This window comes from Anthonomus grandis, chromosome 11, assembly GCF_022605725.1.
Source record: "Anthonomus grandis grandis chromosome 11, icAntGran1.3, whole genome shotgun sequence".
Classification (NCBI taxonomy): domain Eukaryota; kingdom Metazoa; phylum Arthropoda; class Insecta; order Coleoptera; family Curculionidae; genus Anthonomus; species Anthonomus grandis.
In genome coordinates, this window is record NC_065556.1 from 28,669,347 (window position 1) to 28,691,924 (window position 22,578).

Genomic DNA, 22,578 nt, shown 5'->3' on the forward strand with positions numbered 1-22,578 from the left:
GGATTAAATCTATAATTATATCCTGGAAAATGATAATACATCCAAGATACACCTAAACATTATTAGAAAACACTTGGGTATGTCATAATTGAAATGTACCTGTCTCCTGCTCTATGTAGTTGCACGATGATTCGATGTTGGCACGTTTGTAAAATAATGTATCAACCCAGAACTCAAAGAAACTACAAAAAGCTATAAAATTACTTAAAAACTTTAAATTGGAAGAAAATCATGAGGCTTGGCTTGTTTTCCACCCAAAACCCAAAGAAAACTTAAAAAAGACAATTGTCAAAAACGACAGTTAAAATGTCACTATTGTCATATTTGATGTACGTCAAATATTAGACAATCATCAATCGGCCATCTTGGGTGGCAGACTATTCCGTCCCGCCACATTCAACCTTCATACCGCTTTTTTGTCAAATTAAAAGGATGACAAAAAACAACTGGTTAAGGAATGATGCGGAAAGATTTTTGCGTTGTAAGTAAAATATGTTGAACAATAGTTCTGTAGCAACCACATCAATATTTACACCCATTTTATTAATAATAAATAAACTTTTAATATTTATTAGCATTGCGTTATACGAATTGAAAACTTTTGCAATCTATTTTGTTAATCGAGTGGACTGACTGATAAATAACTTACTTCACTTCAAGACACTTTATCTCACTCTAAGAAAGGCATAGCACAAAATACTAGCTCAGTAGCACCTGTATTAATAGTTACACCTATTTTATTAATAATAAATAAAATGTTCTTATTTATTAGCACATAATACAATCATTCTGGCATATTTAAATGTTATACGAATGGAAAACTTCTGCAATTTATTTTGTTGCTACTGGACTAACTGATAATCAATTGACTTCACGTCCAAAGGCTTTATCTCACTCCTCACTCTAAGAAAAGAATACCACAAAACGCTGGTCCTTCGAATGTTTATTCCACGTTTACCCAGCCCTACTGTATATCCAGTCCACAAAAGTGAGCGTTTTCCTGTAAAAGTTTTCCTATCTTTTGAAGAATTCTGTGTTATTCCTTCCAAGTTTTTCCGTTAGATGTCGCTAGACATATAGAAAGCCCACTAAACAAATTCTTAAGAAGTACTACCCATAAAAAAGCCATGGAGTTGACGTACCACAAGTTCCAAAGTACTGTCGTCATGCCTTGTCGAATATTTTTCCAACGTTGCCGAATGTGCATTTTTTCCCTAAAATTCCCACTTATTCCAAGGCACATGATGATCCTTCCACACGGCAACAAGGTTGGTTCGTGGAAAGGAAAGTGATTTAAATTTAAATAAGAATCAATGGCCAATGCTGTGTAATAATGTGCAAGAAGTTCAATCTGTGACTGAAATATTAGATAGGATTATAGCCGTCAAATGTAAAAGGTAAGCGAAGTTAATTTAGTTTGAGGTTAGGTTAAGGCCCCAAAGTAGCCTTAGTTTGATTCGGTTACCTACTTGTTGATCTATTATTGCATAATGATATCTGAGCATGATATAACCTGATTAGATAAGGAGTAAACATCAATTTGAAATGCATTCAAGGTTAATTAAAGGCAGACCAAGCAGTGTAAAAGGATACATTATCTTTTTTTACTGCCCTATCTAAACAGTGCTTATTGCTACTGACCTTCATTAAACTTTTTATAGTACAAAGCGAAATTAAATGATTTCCGAGAAGATTCATAAACTTATATAGCCAAAGGTTGTTTAATAGTAAAACTGTACTGATTGAGATGGGCATTTTGAACATATTTTCAAGAAATTGAACTACTTGCATTAATGATTCCTAGGCATTTAAAGAATGAGCAACTATTACCCTTGATAAACCCTTGAATTTTTTTTTATTGAACTATCTAGGATGAATGAAATAATAATTTTCTCTCAGAAGAAGGAGCAAATATACCCGTTTAGGCAGTAAATGATGCTTTAGTGCTCAACTACCTGAAATAACTAAAGCTAACTAAATAATAAGAAAATTACTATTTAATAACATGTAAGAAAACCACTTAGCTTAATTACTCTGTAAATAATACAAAGTCAAATTTACCCCAAATGAAACATGACCCAAGGACTAATTTACATGCAATCCTTTAATCTACTTATTTACTTGATATCCTTTTCATGGATCAAATTAGTTTCTTTAGTATTCATTTCAGTTCAACTCTAGTTCATGTGACAAAGACTCGGTCTGTGAGAGAGAAATGGTAGGAACATATTTATTATAAATTAGTTCCATAAAAAAACTTATATATATCAGAGAAAGTGAACCACTGTGAGCTAATCATATGTAATATTTACCTGACTTTCACCTGATCTGATCCCAAAATGTTTTACAAACAAGTTTTAAACAGGAAATTCGATTTTGCAATGTCTTTTACCTAAAGAGTTTAATTTTATCTGAACCGCACAGATTTAATCTTAAAATACTTTTTCTCCATCCAGCTGCAATAACAAAAATATGTTTTTCTAGTAAATAATGTTTGTGGCATATGTGGTTTATTCCTGATATCCTCGGGGGATAAATAAGAATTATGTGGGAATTTTCACTTTAGTTCTGTCCAAATTTGAGTGTGGCCAAAATGCGGGTAAGATTATACAACTTTGTGTTATTATTTATCTTTAAGCGAAAATAATGTTTTTTATTGGGTTTTTTTGTGCAATGCTACTCAAACAAGTGATTTTTTTGAATCCATTGTTTAAAATGAGTCAATATTATTTAATTTTTTTAAGTAAAGTTCAATGTAAATGTAAGCATACACTTGATGGAGCAATTATATACATGTCTTATTTATACTTTTTAATTTTTTATGTACATAGTTACATGGTGAGATGATGAAGCAAAATATTTACTGTAAAAAAGTTATGCTAAGAAATAAAGATCACCTTATATGGCAAAGTTTGAAAATGAAAACCAATTTATTCTGCTGTAAACAGATTAAAACAAACACAACAAGATAATTAATCGCATTTATTTTACAAAATTGTATAAATTTATTACAAAGTTAGTGTAAATCATTAATACAGTTTTCTAAAAACTTTGTGCATGTGCGAATATGGTAAGTTTTTTTTTTATTATGATACTCAACAATGTATTCTTCTAAATGTAAATTTTTGAAAGTACGAGGCATTAATAATATTTTTGTTAACTTTAGAGATACTCAGTAAATGTTCTTGCAGCTGTTCTTTCAGATCATAAAGTTCATTTTCTAAACATGCAAAGTACAACTCACACAAAGCAAATTTTTCATAGACCAATAACACAGAGGGGTATTCAAAACATGTTCATGAGTTTTCTATGGTCCCCTGATATTTTAAATGAGATAGCATCATTTTTTATTGGTTTGTTAGTGAATGCAATGGATGCATCATTCTCAGTAAAAAAGAAGAGTGTGGTGGGAAATTGTCAGGTTTCTTGGTTTAATGATCACTTAAAGCAAATGCGCGAAACCTTGCATTTCAACTCCTTGTATAGCAATAATAAATGTCTAGAACTTGTAGAACAGGTCAAAATCTTTAGAAAAAATTATAGGGAAGAAATTATATCTGCAAAAAGGGTGGCAAACTGTCAATATATACTACAGGCTGATAATAGAACGAAAGCTGCTTGGCAGATTGTAAATGGCCAAAGAAAGAAGGTGAATAGTGAGCAGCCCGTGGGTCTTCAATACATTTTTTTCAGGTAGAGCTGTGGAATCTCTCAAGAAGATTTCACTGGCCACGGCCACTGCTGAATCATTTATGGATCAGGCCTGCCTGTCGGGTGTCCCTGTGGGGGGTTTTTCTTTTAGTGAAGTGACGTATATACAAGTTAGAGATGCTATAAGTAATTTAAAAAATAAACATTCTAGAGACATATATGGAATGAATGTCCCTCTTCAAAACAATTAAAAGAGCATTTAATATATAATTTAACAAAGCTTTTAAATTTATGTATAAGGGAAGGCATCTACCCAAGCGGCTTTAAATTTCAAAAGATCATACCAATTTAAAAAAAAAAAGAGATGATTTAAATAATTACCGTCCAGTATCTTTGATTCCAATAATATCAAAGGTTTTTGAGCTACTTTTAAAAAATCAACTTTATATCTATTTTGAACAAAATACTTTCAGTATGGGTTTAGGAAAAAACAACACATATCCTATATCCCATATGAGATCCTATGGGACTGCATATCCCATAGGATCCTTCTGAGCAAGATTAAACTTTATGGTCTGACCCCACCCAGTTTATCACTTCTTGAAACTTATCTTGTTGTATGTGTACAGAAAACCTGTTCGGGTGGAGCTTTATCAGAAGAATGCAAAATAACTCATGGTGTGCCATAGGGTTCTATTTTGGGGCCACTCCTCTTTATTATTTATTTCAATGAGTCTAGGCTGCTGCTGTTTGCTGACGACACTACTCCTATTTGCAGGAGTACTAGTTTGCAAGAACTGGAGCTGATGCTGGTGGAGGTGAAGTCAGATTTGGGCAAGTGGTTCAGTGCAAATAGCCTAAATGTCAACAAAATGGAGGAAGAGTTCGGATGGGGTGAGATTCTTGGGTGTTCACTTAGATCCTACTATGATATTTTATAAGCATGTGGAGTTCATTGTAAATAAATTGGCAAAACAAATATTTCTTAAAAGGCACAGTAAATAAGGATGTTTTGTTAATGGTTTACCATGAGCTAATACAGTCCACCTGCAATTATGGTCTCTTGGCTTGGGGTCATGCACCTCAAGCTAGGAGAATCTTTAAACTGCAGAGAAGAGCTCTGAGGGTTGTCGAGGGTCTGGGTTTCAGGAACCATGTGAGAGACTCTCAAAAAACTTAAAATCCTTACACTTCCATCACGGTATATCTTTGAATGTCTAATATATACAAAAAATAATTTTCATAAATATACCCAGAGATCAGAAATTCATACTCACAGCACTCGACAGGTAGATTTCCTGGAAATGCACTTTCTAAGACTCAATAAATCTCGTATCTCAACTATTTATTATGCCCCAAGCTTTTTTAATAAACTTCCTAATAATATTAAAGCTCTAAATGAAAAACTTTTTGCTGCCTCAGTAAAAAAATTACTTGCTGATAGAGCCTTCTATAGCTTTGATGAGTATCTACAAGCTCAACTGTGAAAATTGGTGAAAATGAAACAAAAATAGGTTTTAGGAGATTGAAATTGTGATTATTTTATTTAGTATTCGTGAAATTGTATCTTGGGTGTTATTTTTTAAATATTTTAGATAAGGGTTTTAAACTTTAATAAGTTATAAGTAAAATAATTTTTTAATATGTATTTATCTACTTGTGACGATTATAAGAACATTTTATTTTCATAAGCATGAATAAACTTTATTTTACATTTTACTTTACTTTACTGTTAATCATATTGCACCCGATATTACCATTTTATAGGCTAAGGTAAGATTGAAGGTATAAAGGTAGACAGGAAATCATGTCTAAAAACTTTGGGTTCATAAGTTCAATTAAGCAGAGGATGTTAACCTTTATTTTAGTACCCACAGTTTTATAAGAAACAGTAGGACACTTGCTACTGCTCGGATTTTATAAACTATATATCAGAGGCTCTGGTTAAAAAACAAGTAGTTATAGCAGTTTTCATTGACTTAAGGAAAGCCTTTGAGGTGGTAAGCATCGATAAACCATTGGGATTTCAGTCATGTATAATTTAATAAAAATATACTTAAATTAACAGGAAACAGTAGTTAAACAGTAAATTAAAACAAACAAATAGTGAATGGCTTTCTAGCACAATAAGTCTGTCCTCGGGCCCCTATTGTACTCCTGCTATGTGTTAAATTTTTCAATGTGCTTGAAGCAACATATTTTACTTTTGGAGACTGGTTTACTATAGAAAGGAACAGGTGTACTCAATAATTTGATTAATAAGGACCTCAAGAGACAAGTAAATATTATTAAATAATAAATCATTTGAATATTAATATTAATGGTAGTGTATTTTTAGAGAAATTATCATGTATAAAAAATTTTTAAGTGTGGATGAAAATTTAGTTAAGTTACTCACATCACATAATTAAAATTTCTGAAAAAATAGTTTTAATGCTTTATATACATTATTATTTTTTATTTTGTTGAAAAAAAACAAATTGAAAGCTTATAATGCATTCATTTTAACATACTCCAGATATCTTTTGCCAATCTGGTATATGTGTGCGGAGTTAATTTTTCATAAAGCACAAATATTACAAAACACAATTCTTAAAATAGTTTTTAATTATAATTTGCTTACCAGCACAGATGTAATTCACTTTACAGATGCATTTAAAATGTTTAACAAATTATCAAATAAAACAACTAAATAATTATAATGGTAAATTAAATTAATTCTGATTCTCAAGGCAAGTGTTTAAAGCACTGATTTAAATTTAGGTTTGTTACATTAAATTTTGTTTAAATAAACGAATTTAAAAGTAAATCCCTTTTTGTGTATAGAAGGTTTAATAGATGTGTTATATTTTAGTAATTAAAAAATAACGCTATCCATAGACACTGATCTCTAAAAGTACTGATTGACGAAAACATTCTGATAACAAATATTTTCACAAAAAAGAAAATATCATATCGAGTTAAAAATAAATTTTATGCCTTGCCAAAAAATTGTATTACTTACAAGCATTTTACATTAGAAATTAAAAAAAAAATTATGTACACACACAATTATTAGTAATTTATCCTTATTTCCTATATATGCCTTCAGCATTTCTTTACAAATCTTTGTAACCTACTATCCACAATACTTATCTACAGCTCTCTCGTTATATATAGACTTAGATTTCCCCATGTTTAATATATTACTAGCATTTTTACAACTATTTTCCAGAAACCTACTTAATAACATAATAATTAAGAAGACTGAACATCCTTAATTAATGGATTTCTCCTTGGCAATATTATGTAATGACGTCCTATGCGTCTTCATACATGCAAACTACTCTCACTATAGCACGTCCTCCTGTTGGCCATAATAATAAAATTCCAATAGTTCTCTTTTTGTTTCTCTTGTCAAGGTTTCAAAATAAAAATCTTATATTCGACGTCACGTAACCGTTTCGCAACATTTAAAAGTAAGTGAAAAATATAATTTCAGTTTCAGCGGGTACTTTAAGTAAATACATCGCGCTATGCGGTATTTCGTTTAGTCAGCCTTGTACCGTATATTCGCGCATTAATCAATATAAAGATCGACTATATAGTGGCTACATTGATTAGACGTCGTTCACGTAATATGAATTGCAAAAAAAAAAATTTAATGAATTTTTTATGAGCTGGCAAAAGGTTGATTATTAGTACGGGGTCAAGAGCATATATTTGTATATAGTTTACTATATTAGTTTTTTTAAAGGTATTATAGAGACAATAGTTTACCTATAAGTTTTATTATCATTGTTTTTCAGATGTGTCCTATATCCGGTTTCCTGCAATCTTTAATAGTCATATTTACATTGCTCCTGGTATGTCATGCAGTACTAGTCAAGAGCTACCTGAGCATAACCTTCAACCCGAAGAATGTTACTCTTTTTATGTATGATAACGTCACTGTGGAGTATAATGTAACTAATACTGGTAAGAAACGGACGTTTTTATTAACTAAATTAATATATTTTGTCGATGCTGTTGAATCCTCCTTCCCTTTAAGTTTGACGGACTGATGTGTAGAGAAAAGTTTTCTTCAAAAAAGATTCATGGAAAAGAAGGTGGTCGTTAAAATATTAATTAATTTGGAAAATCTGGATATTGTCAAAGGCTTTACAAAAATCGAAATATTTTGTACACTTATAAAACGATGTTATTAATTTTAGTTTCATATGAAAGCTGATAAGTTTCTTTACGAAAAAGGTTCTTACAAGCTTCCTTGTAAATATAACCGTTTTGGAGCTATTAAGTGATTAGTCAAGGGGTTGAATAAAGCCTTGATATTATCCACCATCCTAACTACAACCGTTTTGAAGTTATTGATAGTTAGTCAAGGGGTTAAAAATTTCTTGATTTTACAAAAAATTAAATATTTTGGAAACACATATAAGAATTTTATTGATTTTAGTTTTATATGAAAGCTGGTGAGTCCCTTTACCAAAAAGGTTGGTCAAGCTTCCTTGTAAATACAACTGTTACGGATTTATTGAAGATTTAGTCCAGGAATTGAAAAAATCTTGATTCTGTCAAAGGCTTTACAGAAATCTAAATAGTTTGAAAATGTATGCAACGATTTTATTAATTTTAGTTTTTCATATAAAAGCTAATAAATTTGTTTACCAAAAAGCTCCTTACAAGTTTCCTTGCAACTATAACTGTTTTGAAGTTATTGAGTAGTTTAAGAGACTTTAATCTAGGGATGAAAAAAATCTTGATTATGTCAAAGGCTTTACAGAAATCTAGTTATTTTGAAAAAGCATGTAACGATTTTATTGACTCTAGTTTTATCTAATGAGTTTTTTTTGCCAAAAAGGTGGTTATTTAGTTTCTTTGGAAATATAACTGTTTTGGAGCTATTAAGTCAAGGGATTGAACAAAACCTTGATATTATCAAAGGCTTTACAGAAATCTAAATATTTTGAAAATGCATGTAACGATTCTATTGATTTTAGTTTCATATGCAAGCTGATCAGTTTCTTTACTAAAAAGATGGTTACAAACTTCCGTGTAAATAAAGCCGTTTTGGATTTATTGAAGAGTTAGGCCAGGAATTAAAAAAAATCTCGATTCTGTCAAAGGCTTTACAGAAATCTAAATATTTCGGAAATTCATGTAACGATTTTAGTTTCAGATAAAAGCTGATGAGTTTCTTTACCAAAAAGGTTCTTACAAGTTTCCTTGTAAATATAACTGTTTTGAAGCTATTAAGTAATTAGTTAAGAAGTTGAACAAAACCCTGATATTATCTTAGGCTTTTATCTTGGACTTTACAAAAATCGAAATATTTTAGAAACTCCTGTATAAATTTTATTGATTTTAGTTTCCTTTGAAAACTGGTGAGTTTCTTTGCAAAAAAATGTTTTTATAAATTCCCGTGTAATTACAACTGTTTCGGAGTTATTGAGTAGTTTTTCAAAATACTGACAAAAATCTTGGTTTTTGTTAGAGGCTTTACAAAAATCGATTTATTTTGGAAACAGAGCAGGATGTTCATTGGGAATGTCAATTTTGGTGACAAATCATGTTTCCTTAGCATTGAGTGTCAGATCATCTTAATCATAAAATAAATTATTACAACCGTTTTGGATTTATTGAGGAGTTAGTCCGTGATTTTTAAAAAATCTTGATTCTGTCAAAGGCTGTCCAAAAACTCAAATATCTTGAAAACTCCTGTATCGATTTGATTGATTTTAGTTTCATATGAAAGCTGATGGATGATTCTTTACGAAAAAGGGGCTTACAACCTTTTTTGAGTTATTGAGTAGTGAAAAAGAGCTTGATTTTATAAAAATTTAAAAAAAGTCGTAATATTTTAGAAACAGATCAAAGTGTTCATTGGGAGTTTCAATTTTGATGACAAATTATATTCTATTAGCATCGAGGATCGGACCATATTAATCACAAAGTAAATTAAAATTTCCAAGAACTATCTCACCAATCAATGGATACTGGATAGGTAACTCTCTGGAGATTACAATTATTAGTTCGCCTGAATTGGAAAAAATTCTTCTTCTAGGCATTTTGACTGCCTGCAAAATAAATTTCAATTAAATCAATCAATGCGTAATCCCTCACTTTGAGTTAAGAACATTTTTAGCTGTCTATGAGTTCCTTTGAGAGTAAAAAAAGTTCAATGCTTCCACTTCCAACCTTTACCACCATATGTGCTTACAATGTTTTTTCTTAAATAAATTTCATTTTATATTATTTAGATGGACTTACCGAATGTGTTCTCTATAGCGAGAATCTGCACGTCGCCTTTATCGAAAAAGAAATTGTACTGCGCCATCCGAACCAAACGGGGTCTTTTAACTTAACAGGAAACTTTTTAGGTAAGTTATTGTACTGAATGTATTAATTTCGCTGTATTATTCCGTGGCGTCCTTTAGGCCAAACCGTGATATCTTGCAAAAACAAGTTGACCAACGAAAAAGCCAGCGAAAACCACCTCAAAGTGAAATGTCTCAGGAAACAGCGACTTATAGACCGAATTTTCACCGGATCCACTGCAACCTTAGTGGCAATTATTTATATTAACTTCGGTTGCGTGGTTCAATGGGCCGAATTAAAGAATCTCATTAAAAAACCCGTTGGGCCAGTCATAGGGTTTTGTGGTCAGTTCATTGTTATGCCACTGGTAAGTCAACCTCTTGTGAATCATATCCTTTGTGACAGTTAAGCATTTTTCTAGCTCAGTTATATAATCGGTTATCTATTATTCCCCAATGATCCCGCCATGCGATTAGGAATGTTTTTCACCGGAGTATCACCGGCAGGGGGCGCCTCGAACATATGGACCGCCATCTTGGACGGTAATATAGATCTGTCAATTTTAATGACTACTATTAGTACCATAGCCGCCTTCGGTATGATGCCCGTGTGGCTTTTTACTTTGGGCAGGACCATTTTTACTGATGCTCACTTAGAGGTACGTCTTCCCCATATTTTAATTTATCATTTGCCAAAAACAGAAACTGGAATGAAATATCTACACAAAACGACCCTAACTTAGCCTTGAATCTTTTGGTAAAAAATATATCTGAAATAATAAACCAGTCATACTATGAAAGAGTGTTGAACACAAGAGTTAAAAAAATTAAACCTTGGATATCGCAAGGTATAATTACTTCAATAAAAAATAGAGACAAATTAAAACAAAAATTAAGGAAAAATCCTACACCAGAAAAAATCTTTGAATATAAACAGTACAGAAATAAACTGAATAATCTGATCAAAAATACAAAAAATGATTACTACAAAAATAAAATTCAGGAAAATAGTAATAGCATAAAAAAAATATACAATTTTATAAATGAGGCTGTAAATGAAAATGGGAATGAGGGTAAGGGGGAAATAAAAATGATTAGGTCGCAAAATGGTGATCAAATAATAAATCCTATAGAGATCGCTAATCATTTTAACAAGCATTTTATGAATGTTGGTTTAAACCTATCAAAAAACATTAATACTCCCCCTCACCCCTTCACAATAAACAGGACATTCCCAAACTCCATGTATTTGAAACCCGTTACTCAGAATGAGATAATTAAATATATAAATTCTTTAAAAAATAATGGCTCACCTGGTAAAGATGGAATTTCTGCAAAAATCTTAAAACTGCTCCATATGCACATTTTACCACCACTTGTACATATTATAAACTTAATTTTTAAAACTGGTGTAGTGCCAAGTCATTTTAAAGTATCTGTGGTGAGTCCAGTTTTTAAGTCCGGAAGTAAGGAATTGATGGATAATTATAGACCAATAAGTGTCATCTCTAACCTGGGAAAAGTCTTCGAAAAATGCTTTAAGGATAGACTGTTATGTTATTTTGACCAAAATAATGTACTATCAAAAAATCAATTTGGTTTTACTCGAGGAGTCAGTACAATAGATGCTATATATGAGCTTGTTAGTGATATAACTAAAAGTATGGACAAAAATAAAAAGTGCCTTGCGGTGTTTCTCGACCTAACAAAAGCATTCGATACAGTGTCACACCAAATATTATTACAAACATTAGAAAAATATGGTATCAGAGGCAAAGTATTACAACTTTTACAGAGTTATCTATCAAACAGAATGCAATACACCAAGATAAAAAGTAACCTTAGCGATCCTGATATCATTAAAATTGGAATACCGCAGGGCACTGTACTAGGACCCCTACTTTTCAATGTTTATATAAATGCAGTGAATGATATAAAAACTCCTGGCAAAGTAATATCCTATGCAGATGATACAGGAATTATATTTATTGGAGACACATGGCAAGAGGCAAAAGTTAAGTTTCAAGAAGGTCTATCATTAATCAAAAATTTTTTCGACACCTTTAAATTGTCACTAAATCCAAAAAAATCTAAATATATAGCATTTTCCATAAACAGTTTAAATAGACCAAACTTTCAAAATATTATTGTGAACAATATTAATGAACCAATTGCACAGGTAAACTCTATAAAATATTTGGAAGTCCATATAGACAAACATCTAAAATGGGATATACACATTGATTATTTAACAAAAAAGATAAAGGCACTCTTACATAAATTTTATTTACTAAGGGAAATTTTGTGCAGAAAACTGATTGTGTTGATCTATAAAGCTCTCGTGGAACCCCTATTAAGGTATGGGATATTGATTTGGGGTGGGGCATATGAAAACAGTCTAAAAAATCTTAAAACAATACAAAACTCAATAGTAAAGATAATGTTAAAGAGACCTAGGTTATTTTCAACAAAGCAATTATATAATTCTGAAATACAAGATTTTAAAACTCTTTTTATAACAACCTGTTGCTCTTATGTTCATAAATTCTATGGTAAACAAAGTATAATAAACCATAGACACCAAACCCGAGCTAATAAACACCAGCAAATTGTACTACCTTATATGATTCGAGATTTTGGTTAACATTCGGCAGTATTTTTAGCTCCAAAATTTTATAACCTTCTCCCAGAAAATGTCAAACAACAGAAATACTACAAAAAGTTTAATGAGCATGCCCTAAGTTATATATTAGGAAACAAAAGAAAATTTTGTTGATTGATCATATGTGCTTGTATCAATATTCTGCTTTTCACCAAACTTTTTATTTTCTTACTCGATAGCAATCACAACATAAATGCATAAGGGAAAAAGAAAAAAATCTCAGTATGGACATTTATTCAATTATTTATTTTGTTTCAAATATTATAGGTTTTAGGTACCAAAGACTAGAAAATTCTGTAAAATACTACATAATACCTTTGTAGTTAAAATGTATATGTGTATATAGTATATGAATCTTTTTTTTTTTTTTCTCTTTTTCTCATTTTTATTGTTTGGTTTTTGATTTTTGTTATGTAGTTTTGGGTAAACTTATTTAAAATGTTAAATATTGTGAACTAATTTATATAACGGCTAGCCTGCTAAGGGTAACAACATTGATATATTAGAATTTTTAAATTGTTTCTACCATAGCACATACAGATACTCTGGTATCTAGGTGCTTTATATTCTTAGAATTGTAATATTTTATATTGAATTGAATTGAATTGAATTGAATTTATTGTATGATTTAATGATTTGCAGGTTCCTTATGGTCACATCTCGAGCTACGTGTTCGCCTTAGTAGTTCCTTTAACAATCGGTTACTTAATAAATAGATACTTGAAGAAAACTGGTGCATTTTTAGGCAGGATATTAAAAGGATTCTCCTCCCTTTTAATATTGTTCATCATCATATTCGCTATTGTGACGAATTTGTATTTATTCGAGCTTTTTTCGTGGAGAGTAAGTGAAGAAATCACGTTTGTCTCAATTGAGTCTTAATTTTCTGTTCGCTTTTTAGATTGTGGTGGCTGGCATGGGTCTGCCATGGTTAGGGTATTTACTGGGTTACATTTTAGCGAAAATTTTCAAACAACCCGCCCCGGATGCTCTCGCTATTGCAATCGAGACCGGAATACAAAATACCGGAATCGCGATATTTTTGTTGCGGTTCGCTTTGGAACCGCTGCATGCAGATCTTACTACAGGTAAGCGATTCTTTAATGAATTTCTGTAAAAGAAATGTTAATATTTCAGCGAGAAATCGGATCATATATATTTGACATGATCGATGGTATTTTTTGATCCGTGCGGTTTGTCTGAGACCACTTTTTCGAGGTCACAGAAATCGAAACGCATTTTTGTCAAATTTTTGCACCTTGGTTAAAGTGTATACATTTTACACGCTAAAGGTTTAAATGTTGTTTGCATTTTGTCAACATGTGGATATAGAAAATTCTACTCGATAAATTTGTTCCATTTTTTTAACGGAAGCTTTGTTCTACAGTTACATTTTCCTAATAAATGTAACTATAAAGAAATGTTAATACGACGCAAGTTATTATTCATTCATAACCAAGAGACCAACTTATTGACCGGTTTTACGGTGCATTGACCAAGTGGAAACCATGCAGGTTTGCTTATGTCTGGCTCCCTGGTTGGGAATTTACTATAATCAAAAATGCGTATGCCGTCCGAATTTATTATTATATGTTAATTACTCTTAAAGTACATTTATTTAATTTGAGTCAGTTAGGGTTTGGACCCTTTAATTCCATGCTATTTTAGCATAAAGATTTATTTATTTGCACTTTACAGATTTTATTCCACGGAACTATGAACTAATTAAATTATTTTTTATTATGCTACATTTTATTATACAGATTACACATACTAAAAAGAGGAGAATTTAGATGCCTATTAGGTAAAACCAAGAGTATTTATAATCTACCAGTAGTGTGCACTCCTCAAGTTTGCTGTCTTTAAGAACGTACATTTTAGCAACTGTTCATCAGATCTGATTATGCTTTTAGGAGCGAAACACGTGTTAATATAAGTTTAATAAGTTCGAGACTGTGACCAAATTTGTTGTTTTTTGTAAAAACTAAATCTCTTAAGAAAAATGGACGACTACTTTCAATTACATTAAGAGTAATTGAAATTATATAAAAATAGTGAATCATCAATAAAGCCATTTACTCATTTAAAAAGATACACTACAGCCAAATTGCGGGCATATTCTAATAAATTCCTTATGTAGGCAAACATGCTGGATTATTAAATTCTTTACTATGTCTTGCTATAAATTTGAAAGGTTTTATTTGTATTTAAAATGAGGTACAAATGTTAATTTTTTATCAAAAACTACTCCTAAATCAATAAACTTATTGACGCGTTTAAACGGTACGTTATTTAATTTGTAGGAGTGCATGATACTATTTTTGTTCTTTGGAGTTACACATTTACCTATATTAAAGTATATTTTATTCTCGATTGATCAAGAAACAATGCTATCCAAATCTTTGTGTAGTCAACAGGGCTTTTTCTTATTATATAAGTCTTTGAGTCATTTAGCAAATAATAAAGCTGTTGATTTTTTTAAAACTTTTATAATGCTATTAATAATTAATAAGAGGGGACTCAAATTGGAACCCTGTGCTACACCAGGTGTTGAGATTTAGATCCTGTAATATTCACTGAATGCTCCCTTTCACACAAAGATATCTTTTAAAAAAATATATTAAATTGTCATGGAATCATTGAATTTTTTTTTTAATTTAACTAATAACGTGCCAGAAGTAACTTTGTCAAAAGCATTTTTAAACTCAGTGTATATAAAATTAATTTGTTCTCGAAGATTGAAAGCACCGGAGATCTCTTGGGTAGCAATCATTAAATTACGTAAAATACATTTAAGACAGAAATACTTTGGCAGGGTTAGAAAGTATCTGAATTGGTTAATTTTATATTCGTTTTGTCTCTTTTTTTACAAACTGGACGAATAAAGGTTTGTAAAGGAAAGCTGAAAAAATCAGAAAAGTCCTTAAAAAACAAGGAGGGTATAGAGATTAGTACCATTGTGTTACCATCTTTTATCTCTTTATAAATAGGGATATACAGTGAACTCCGGTTATAACGTACCCTCTAGGGTGAATAAAATTAGTACTTTATAACCGGAGGTACGCTATGAAAGAAACCCATAAAAATAAATATGTAAAGATTTATTTGTTTTAATTAAAGGACTAAATTAACAAAAAGAAGATATAATATTAATATGTAACATATAACATTGAAATAGGATACATATACATATGTAATCAAAATAAATCTGTACTATTTATTAGTTACGATTTTTCAAAAAAATTACGTGTTATTTTTGTTTGCTGATTTTTTTTATACAATTTGAAATTCTAGATGTGCTTCTCAATTTTTAACGAGGCTTGTAAAATTGTATCATTAGATCCGTAATCAGTAAATTGTAAGAAATTCGTAACAGTTTTAATTGCACAAAGTGCTTCACAATAACTTGGAATGGGTTCGCTCACTGGTCCATCATCATCGCCGTTGCTTGCGTTATCGGAACTTAAATTAACAGTTTGATTCTATAACTTCGGCAATAATGTCGCAATCCGTTAAGGTCTCCGTTGCTACCAGATTATCGTCGATGGTCGTAAAATTATCCAGTTCAGGAAGATATTTTTCTACAGTAGTTACGTCTTGGCGGTGATTTTGCAACCAATCACTTAGCGGAATATCCCAGTCATCATCATCATCATCAACACTTTTATATTTCTCGTACCACTGATTCAGAGGCAAGTCATCATCTGAATCAAACTCATCGATCGATTTCACTAGACCATCATGTCGAAAGCAGTTTTGAATCGTTTTTTGTGAAACCTCATTCCAAGATTTCGCAATTATTTTTATCGAGTCTAAAATTGTTAGATTGAACGTTTCCGCATTATCCAATGCTTGAATTAGGCGATACATAAAATATCTACAGGCATTTTATTATGCCTTGATCCATTGGTTGTATGACAGAAGTGCAATTGGGAGGCAAAAATTCTAATCTGATATTTGTCAGATCTACATTCTTTGGATGAGCTGCACAATTGTCTACTAGAAGCAATATTTTGCTTTTTTGACACCTTAGTTTTTCATCCCACTCTTTTAAATAATTAATAAAAATGTCTTAAGTCATCCATGCGCGTCTATTCGATTTATAAATAACGGGCAGGTTTTTAATATTTTTCATGCACCCCGGTCGTTCGTATTTACCAATGACAAGAAGTTTACATTTTTCACTACCTGTCATATTTGCACAAACCCAAACGGTGTATCATAGCTTTGATTGTTTGCCTCCCACACACTTTTCTCCTCTAAATTTCAGTGTACCGGTCTCATCCCCATTAAAAATATCTTCACAGCTGTAATTTTGTGCAATACCTGGCCATTTCTCGGTTAACCAGTTCACCACAGCTTCCCTGCTAACATCTCCTGCTTCACCGGACACTTTGCCGACATTGATGTTGTGACGAACTTTAAAACGCTCGAGCCAACCCGTAGAGCACTTAAAATCTCCACCGTGTAATCCCTTAGAAATCTTCCGCTTTTGCTTTTAAAAGTGGTCGACTTATAGGAATATTTTCGGATCTTCTCACCTCAAACCATCGAATAAGAGCTTGATCCATATCTGGGCGTACGGGATTCCTAATTTTCTTAATTCTTTGCGATTTATTTTCACTTGCTCGCTTGATTTTTTCACGATTACTCCAAATTGTAGAGACTGTTGTATTATTTTTTCTTTCAAATTTATAGCTCTGCGCTTATCCGTCATTTTACCAAAAAATCTACTAAAACTCGCACTCGCACAATAACACGCAATGTCCAATCTAAAACTACCGGTCATCTCATTTTGCATGTTCTATAAAAATTCTCAGAGTCGTGAACTGGAAATCTCCGGCGGCCTCGGTGCCAACGCGCGACGACAGAGAAACTTCTCAGTATCGATTCATGGGAATCCTCGACAGAGGTGGAAAATTACTCTGTTTATAACGTACCTTTGTACGTTACAACCGGAAAATTACTGGCAATCGAGCAAAAATATTTAACGATAGCCAGAGTTGAAATTTTAGTTAGTACTGGATATAACATCCAGTAAAATGACCTTTGAAGACTATTTGGGCGGGTTCCGAATTATAAGTACGTTATAGACGGAGTACACTGTATTTAGTCTAGATGGAAGTAAACTTTTAAGCATAATTACTAAAATATAATGAGGCTATAGTAAGTTTAATAGATCTAAATAATACAGTCTATTTGGTTGTGTAAAAGTTTGAACAAAAAAGTTAATGCTACTTTATGTTTTCTTGTTTGCAAACAATCAAATTGAAATCTATTAAGTGCTTTTGAATAATTCAGACCTCTAGCAGGATAAAAAACCATCCTTCTTCTATATTAACGATAACAAAAGTTGTTAATAAAAATAATTTTGAAAAATATTGTAAAGGTGAAATTAGACATTGATATTCTAGTTTTGATCACGCAAAATTTACCAAATTTTCTGGATTTTTTCATCGATACAACGTCTAAATTTTTTTTGTATGTAAATTTCTGTACTGTTTTGTTTTATTTGCACTTTCTTAAAAATTTTATATTTTTAAGAATTTTTCATCTCTTTTTGTTTGTATAAAATACTTAATTGAAACGGATTTTCGAAATGTTGTTTCAGGGCTGCCGGTTTTTATTTGGTAATTTACCTTCACAATTTTAAAGTAAAGATAAATCTTGATTGATTTTTTTTTTTTTAATTTATTTATCAAAAACAAATAAAATGTTAACAGGCCGAAACCCAAAGGAACATCCACAAATTACAAAGTGTTTCAGGTATACTTAACTAATACAAAATTAAAAAATAATACAAGAGCAGAAATACAGTAGAGTGCTAAGTTTCTAATTTTGTGTTTTTGTTAATTAGAACAAGGATCTCTATTTCTCTTTTTAAACATAGAAAGAGAGCGGCAAAATAAATCTACAGAAAAAAATTTGGAATTATATAAGGAAAGCATACGACTTAACGGCGAATTCCTTGCTACATTGGTTCTATACAAACAGACTGGAGACAAATAAGAATTTCGAAAATTTGGCTGAGGTATATGGAAAGGTATTTGGGATATTAAATAACTCGAGTCAATCTGATTAAGTTAATTATTTTATAGAGAAAGAACATGTCTGTGTGAGAGCGCCGTGTTTTAAGTGAATATAATTGATATTTAACTCTAGTTCTAATAAATTAGCATGTAGGTTAAATATACCAGTATTTTTATAGTCCAAAAATCTTAAAATAGAATAAAGCATTAGATTGGTTATGCACCTGTAATATTATGGTGCAGTATATTTCATGGCAATAAGGCGAGTTTTGGAACTTTATACAAGAACAGAGACAGTTAAAGCAAATCAAATATATAATTTAAATTTTGGAACTGTACCTTATTGTAAGATCTAATTTTAAATAAGAAAAAACGATTTTCGGTATTGTTTCTTATGATATTTAAGTCGATTCTACTATGTAGTTTAATTCTCTACTTAATTTTTGATAAAAAATGACTAAACGAGTTTTGGAAATGGATAACTCAATTGCGAAAAATGAATCTCAAAGATCTAAAGTGACTCCAAGAACTTTAAGTCTATTTCGATAATAGGAAACGATACAGCATTTCGAGTTATGCAAATAAATACATATTTCTCATACACCATTCATTTGCTACATCTACTTGTTCTTGTAATTCTAAGAAGTTTTGGACAGTAGTAATTATTTTGAAAAAATTAAAAAAATAATTACTACTGTCCAAAACTGCTTAGAGTTACTTACTATTTGAGTAAATACTACCATAGTATCTGGCAAAAACATCCCACATTTAATACTTCATTAGAAAAACACATTGAGTTGCGGATACGAACAAAATGGTATATGAAATTAAAACGTTTTGTAATAAATACTTATATTTCCTTATAATAGTAAATATGTAATTGTTGTATGCGTTTTTTATTTTATCTTTAACATCACTTCTTAAGTTTTTAATATTTTGTAAGTAAATATTATTTAATTTGTATTTTCATTGCTATCTAAATCTCCTTTTTCTTTTCCAGTCGCGCCCGTTTCAGTGGCAATAATGACACCGTTTCCACTAACTGTCATTTATCTTTACAAAAAACTACGGGCACGGTGAGTTCAATGAAACGAACCCCTTGAAAATTAAGATTAATTAATAAGTGAAATTAATTTTGTTCCCAGATTCGCACCTCCGTATCAAAAAACCGACGGGACGGATCTCTGTCCGAGACGTCAAAGTTCATTGAGCCAAACCTACAGACAAACGACCGGCAAACAGGACAGCGCGGTAGCATGTCTGAGCTAAACAGACAAATTAATAATTTGCTATAGTGGTAGTTACCAATGTCAATGTCAAAATTTAAGAAAGCTTTATTTGTTATGCGGCAAAGTACGAATTTATACAGTTTTTCGAGGACATTCTTTCATATTGAAGTTTTTATTTATTAAATCATATGAAGCTGTATAGTATCTCAAACCAAAATTTGTAATGTTTTTAGCTCTAATTTGGTTGTAAATTTAGCTCATTTTTTCGAATAGTATTGTCCTTAAAACTGAATGTTAGTTATTTTTGGAATTAAGAAAAGTATATTTATACAGTCATGTACACTATTAGTATTATTTATAAAAAGATATGTGCGCGAAATATTTTGTTAATAAAGTTATACGAGTTGATGAGTTACTTATTTTATTGAGTATTGCGTCATTTATAGCAAAAAATAATTAACTTGCTTTAGAGGAGCGACTTAAATCTAAAGTCGCTCCTCCAAAGCAAGTTTCACTTCCCAATAGAGTTGTGTGCTGCAGTTCTTGTAGCAGATTTAATATCATTCGTAATAAAGACGTATGGTAAAAGGCTTTGTTTTTCTGGCATTTATGCATGGTTGCATTATCCTGGATCAAGTCAGCTCCACAACGATGGAAAACATTCATTAGCAACAGGGTTTCAAAAATTCAAGACATAATTAATCCTTCCTGTTGACATTATATTTCTAGTGTAGATAATCCAGCTGATTGTGCTAGTAGGGGAATGTTACCTAGCAAATTTGAATAGCGATAGACCATCTTGGTTAAAAGAATCACCTCAGCATTGGCCTCCTCATCAATTAAATAATCTTAAAGCTACTGAAAATGAAATAATTTTGTCAGAAGAAAGAAACATTTCATTGTTAATAGCAAAAGAATTAGATAATATTCATAATTTATTAACTGGACTTTCAAAACTTGATAAAATAATTCGAGTATTAGCTTATTGTCTTAGATTTGTATAAAAAATAAAAATCGAGATAAAAATTTAAGTTGCACAGATTTCAAAATTTCCATTACTGAATTTGAGAATGCATTTATGATTCTTATTAGCTATGTGCAAAATTTTTGTTTTAACGAGGAAATAGAAAACCTTAAAAGGTCACGTTTAGTTTCAAAACCTTTTAGAAAACTTGCAGTTTTTATTGATGCAACTGGATTTCTGAGAGTGGGCGGTCGCCTAACCTATTCTGGGCCTACTTTCGAACAAAAACATCCAATTTTGTTACCCAGTAAGCGTCGTTTAACTGACTTAATAATTGAAAAGTTTCACATAAAATACTTACACCCTGGGTTGCAAACTATGCAATGTATGTTAGTTCAACAATTTTGGATAATTTCTTCGAAAAATGCTATTCGTCGAAATTTATCAAAATGTTATCGTTGTTTTCGGGCAAACCCAAAGGCAATTATGGGTAATCTTCCTTATTATAGGATCAACCAGGTTCAGGCATTTTCATGTGTAGGTGTGGATATGGCAGGTAGTTTTCCTATAACTATTTCCAGGACCCGAGGTGCCAAAGTCCCAAAGGCTTATTTTTGTATTTTCGTATGTTTTACTACTAAAGCTATTCATTTAGAACCTGTTTCTGATCTTAGCAGTGATGCTTTTTTGGCAGCTTTAAAACGTTTTGTGGCAAGACGAGGTCAAGTCACACATTTATTTAGTGATTGTGGTACAAATTTTGTTGGTGCTCACAAACACATATTATCCTATTCTGAATTAGCTGCTCAACAGGAGCACATTAAATGGACTTTTAACCCTCCTTCATCTCCTCATTTTGGAGGATTGTGGGAAACAGGAGTCAAGTCAGTAAAGGGACATTTTATTATAGAATTGGGAGAAAGCAAATATTAACATATGAAGCATTCTATAACATTTTAGTTCAGATAGAATCGGTTTTAAATTCCCGTCCGCTGTGTTCTATTAGTTCAGATCCAAATGATTTAACCGTATTGACTCCCGGGCATTTCTTAACGCTGTCTGCATTATCTTCTATTCCGGAGCCAGATGTCACCAATTTAAAAGTTTCTAGACTCGACAGATGGCAATTGTTGCAAAGAATGCACCAAGACTTTTGGAATCGGTGGCATACCGAGTACCTAGCTACATTCCTTGCAACAAAGGCAAAAGTGGTATAAGGAAACTAATTTTCAAGCTAAAAAGGGGATGTTAGTGGTAATTAAAAATGAACTTTTCCTCCTCTAAAATGGCTTATTGGGCGTATTATTACACTTCATCCTGGTGCAGATGGTGTAAATAGAGTGGCTACGGTGCGTACAGCCAATGGAGTATATAAGCGACCATTGGTAAAATTGTGCCCCTTACCAAACCAGTAGTTCTCTTAGTGTTAAAAATATTTTTAATAGTCATTAGTTTTCTTTTTTTTGAATCAATTTTTTCTTTTTTTTTGCATAGTAAAATACTTTGCATTTTAGTGGGCGGTTATGGTCAATACTTTATAGTATGGAGAATTATTTTTGTTGGGATTGATATCAGTAAAATTAATCTAAAATTGATTATTGCAAGGAATGAATAAAGTAACTTTAATATATCATTGCACCCGGTATCTTTGCGCGTTAGTAAAAAAAGATGGCCTATGCGCTATGCGCAAAGATTTTTGAATTGCAATAAGCGGTAGTATCTCTCTCGTTTTTGTTCGTTGAAAGTA

The 22,578-nt window shown here is 31.4% G+C and overlaps 1 protein-coding gene across 6 annotated transcripts; it reads left to right on the plus strand.

Moving 5' to 3' along the window:
- Positions 1 to 1,218: 1,218 nt before the first annotated feature.
- LOC126742143 (ileal sodium/bile acid cotransporter-like) lies at positions 1,219 to 20,278 on the plus strand. 6 transcript variants are annotated; one of them, XM_050448713.1, is made up of 9 exons: positions 1,219 to 1,397; positions 7,440 to 7,608; positions 9,891 to 10,010; positions 10,068 to 10,315; positions 10,370 to 10,606; positions 13,252 to 13,452; positions 13,511 to 13,697; positions 19,639 to 19,714; positions 19,763 to 20,278. In XM_050448713.1, the coding sequence occupies exons 2-9, from the start codon at positions 7,440 to 7,442 to the stop codon at positions 19,905 to 19,907; spliced, it is 1,383 nt and encodes a 460-aa protein (XP_050304670.1). In that variant the 5' UTR covers positions 1,219 to 1,397; the 3' UTR covers positions 19,908 to 20,278. The 6 variants fall into 6 exon arrangements, with proteins under 6 accessions (XP_050304670.1, XP_050304668.1, XP_050304669.1 ...); XM_050448711.1 differs by lacking the exon at positions 1,219 to 1,397 and adding an exon at positions 2,462 to 2,599; XM_050448712.1 differs by lacking the exon at positions 1,219 to 1,397 and adding an exon at positions 3,046 to 3,070.
- The last annotated feature ends 2,300 nt before the right edge of the window (positions 20,279 to 22,578 follow it).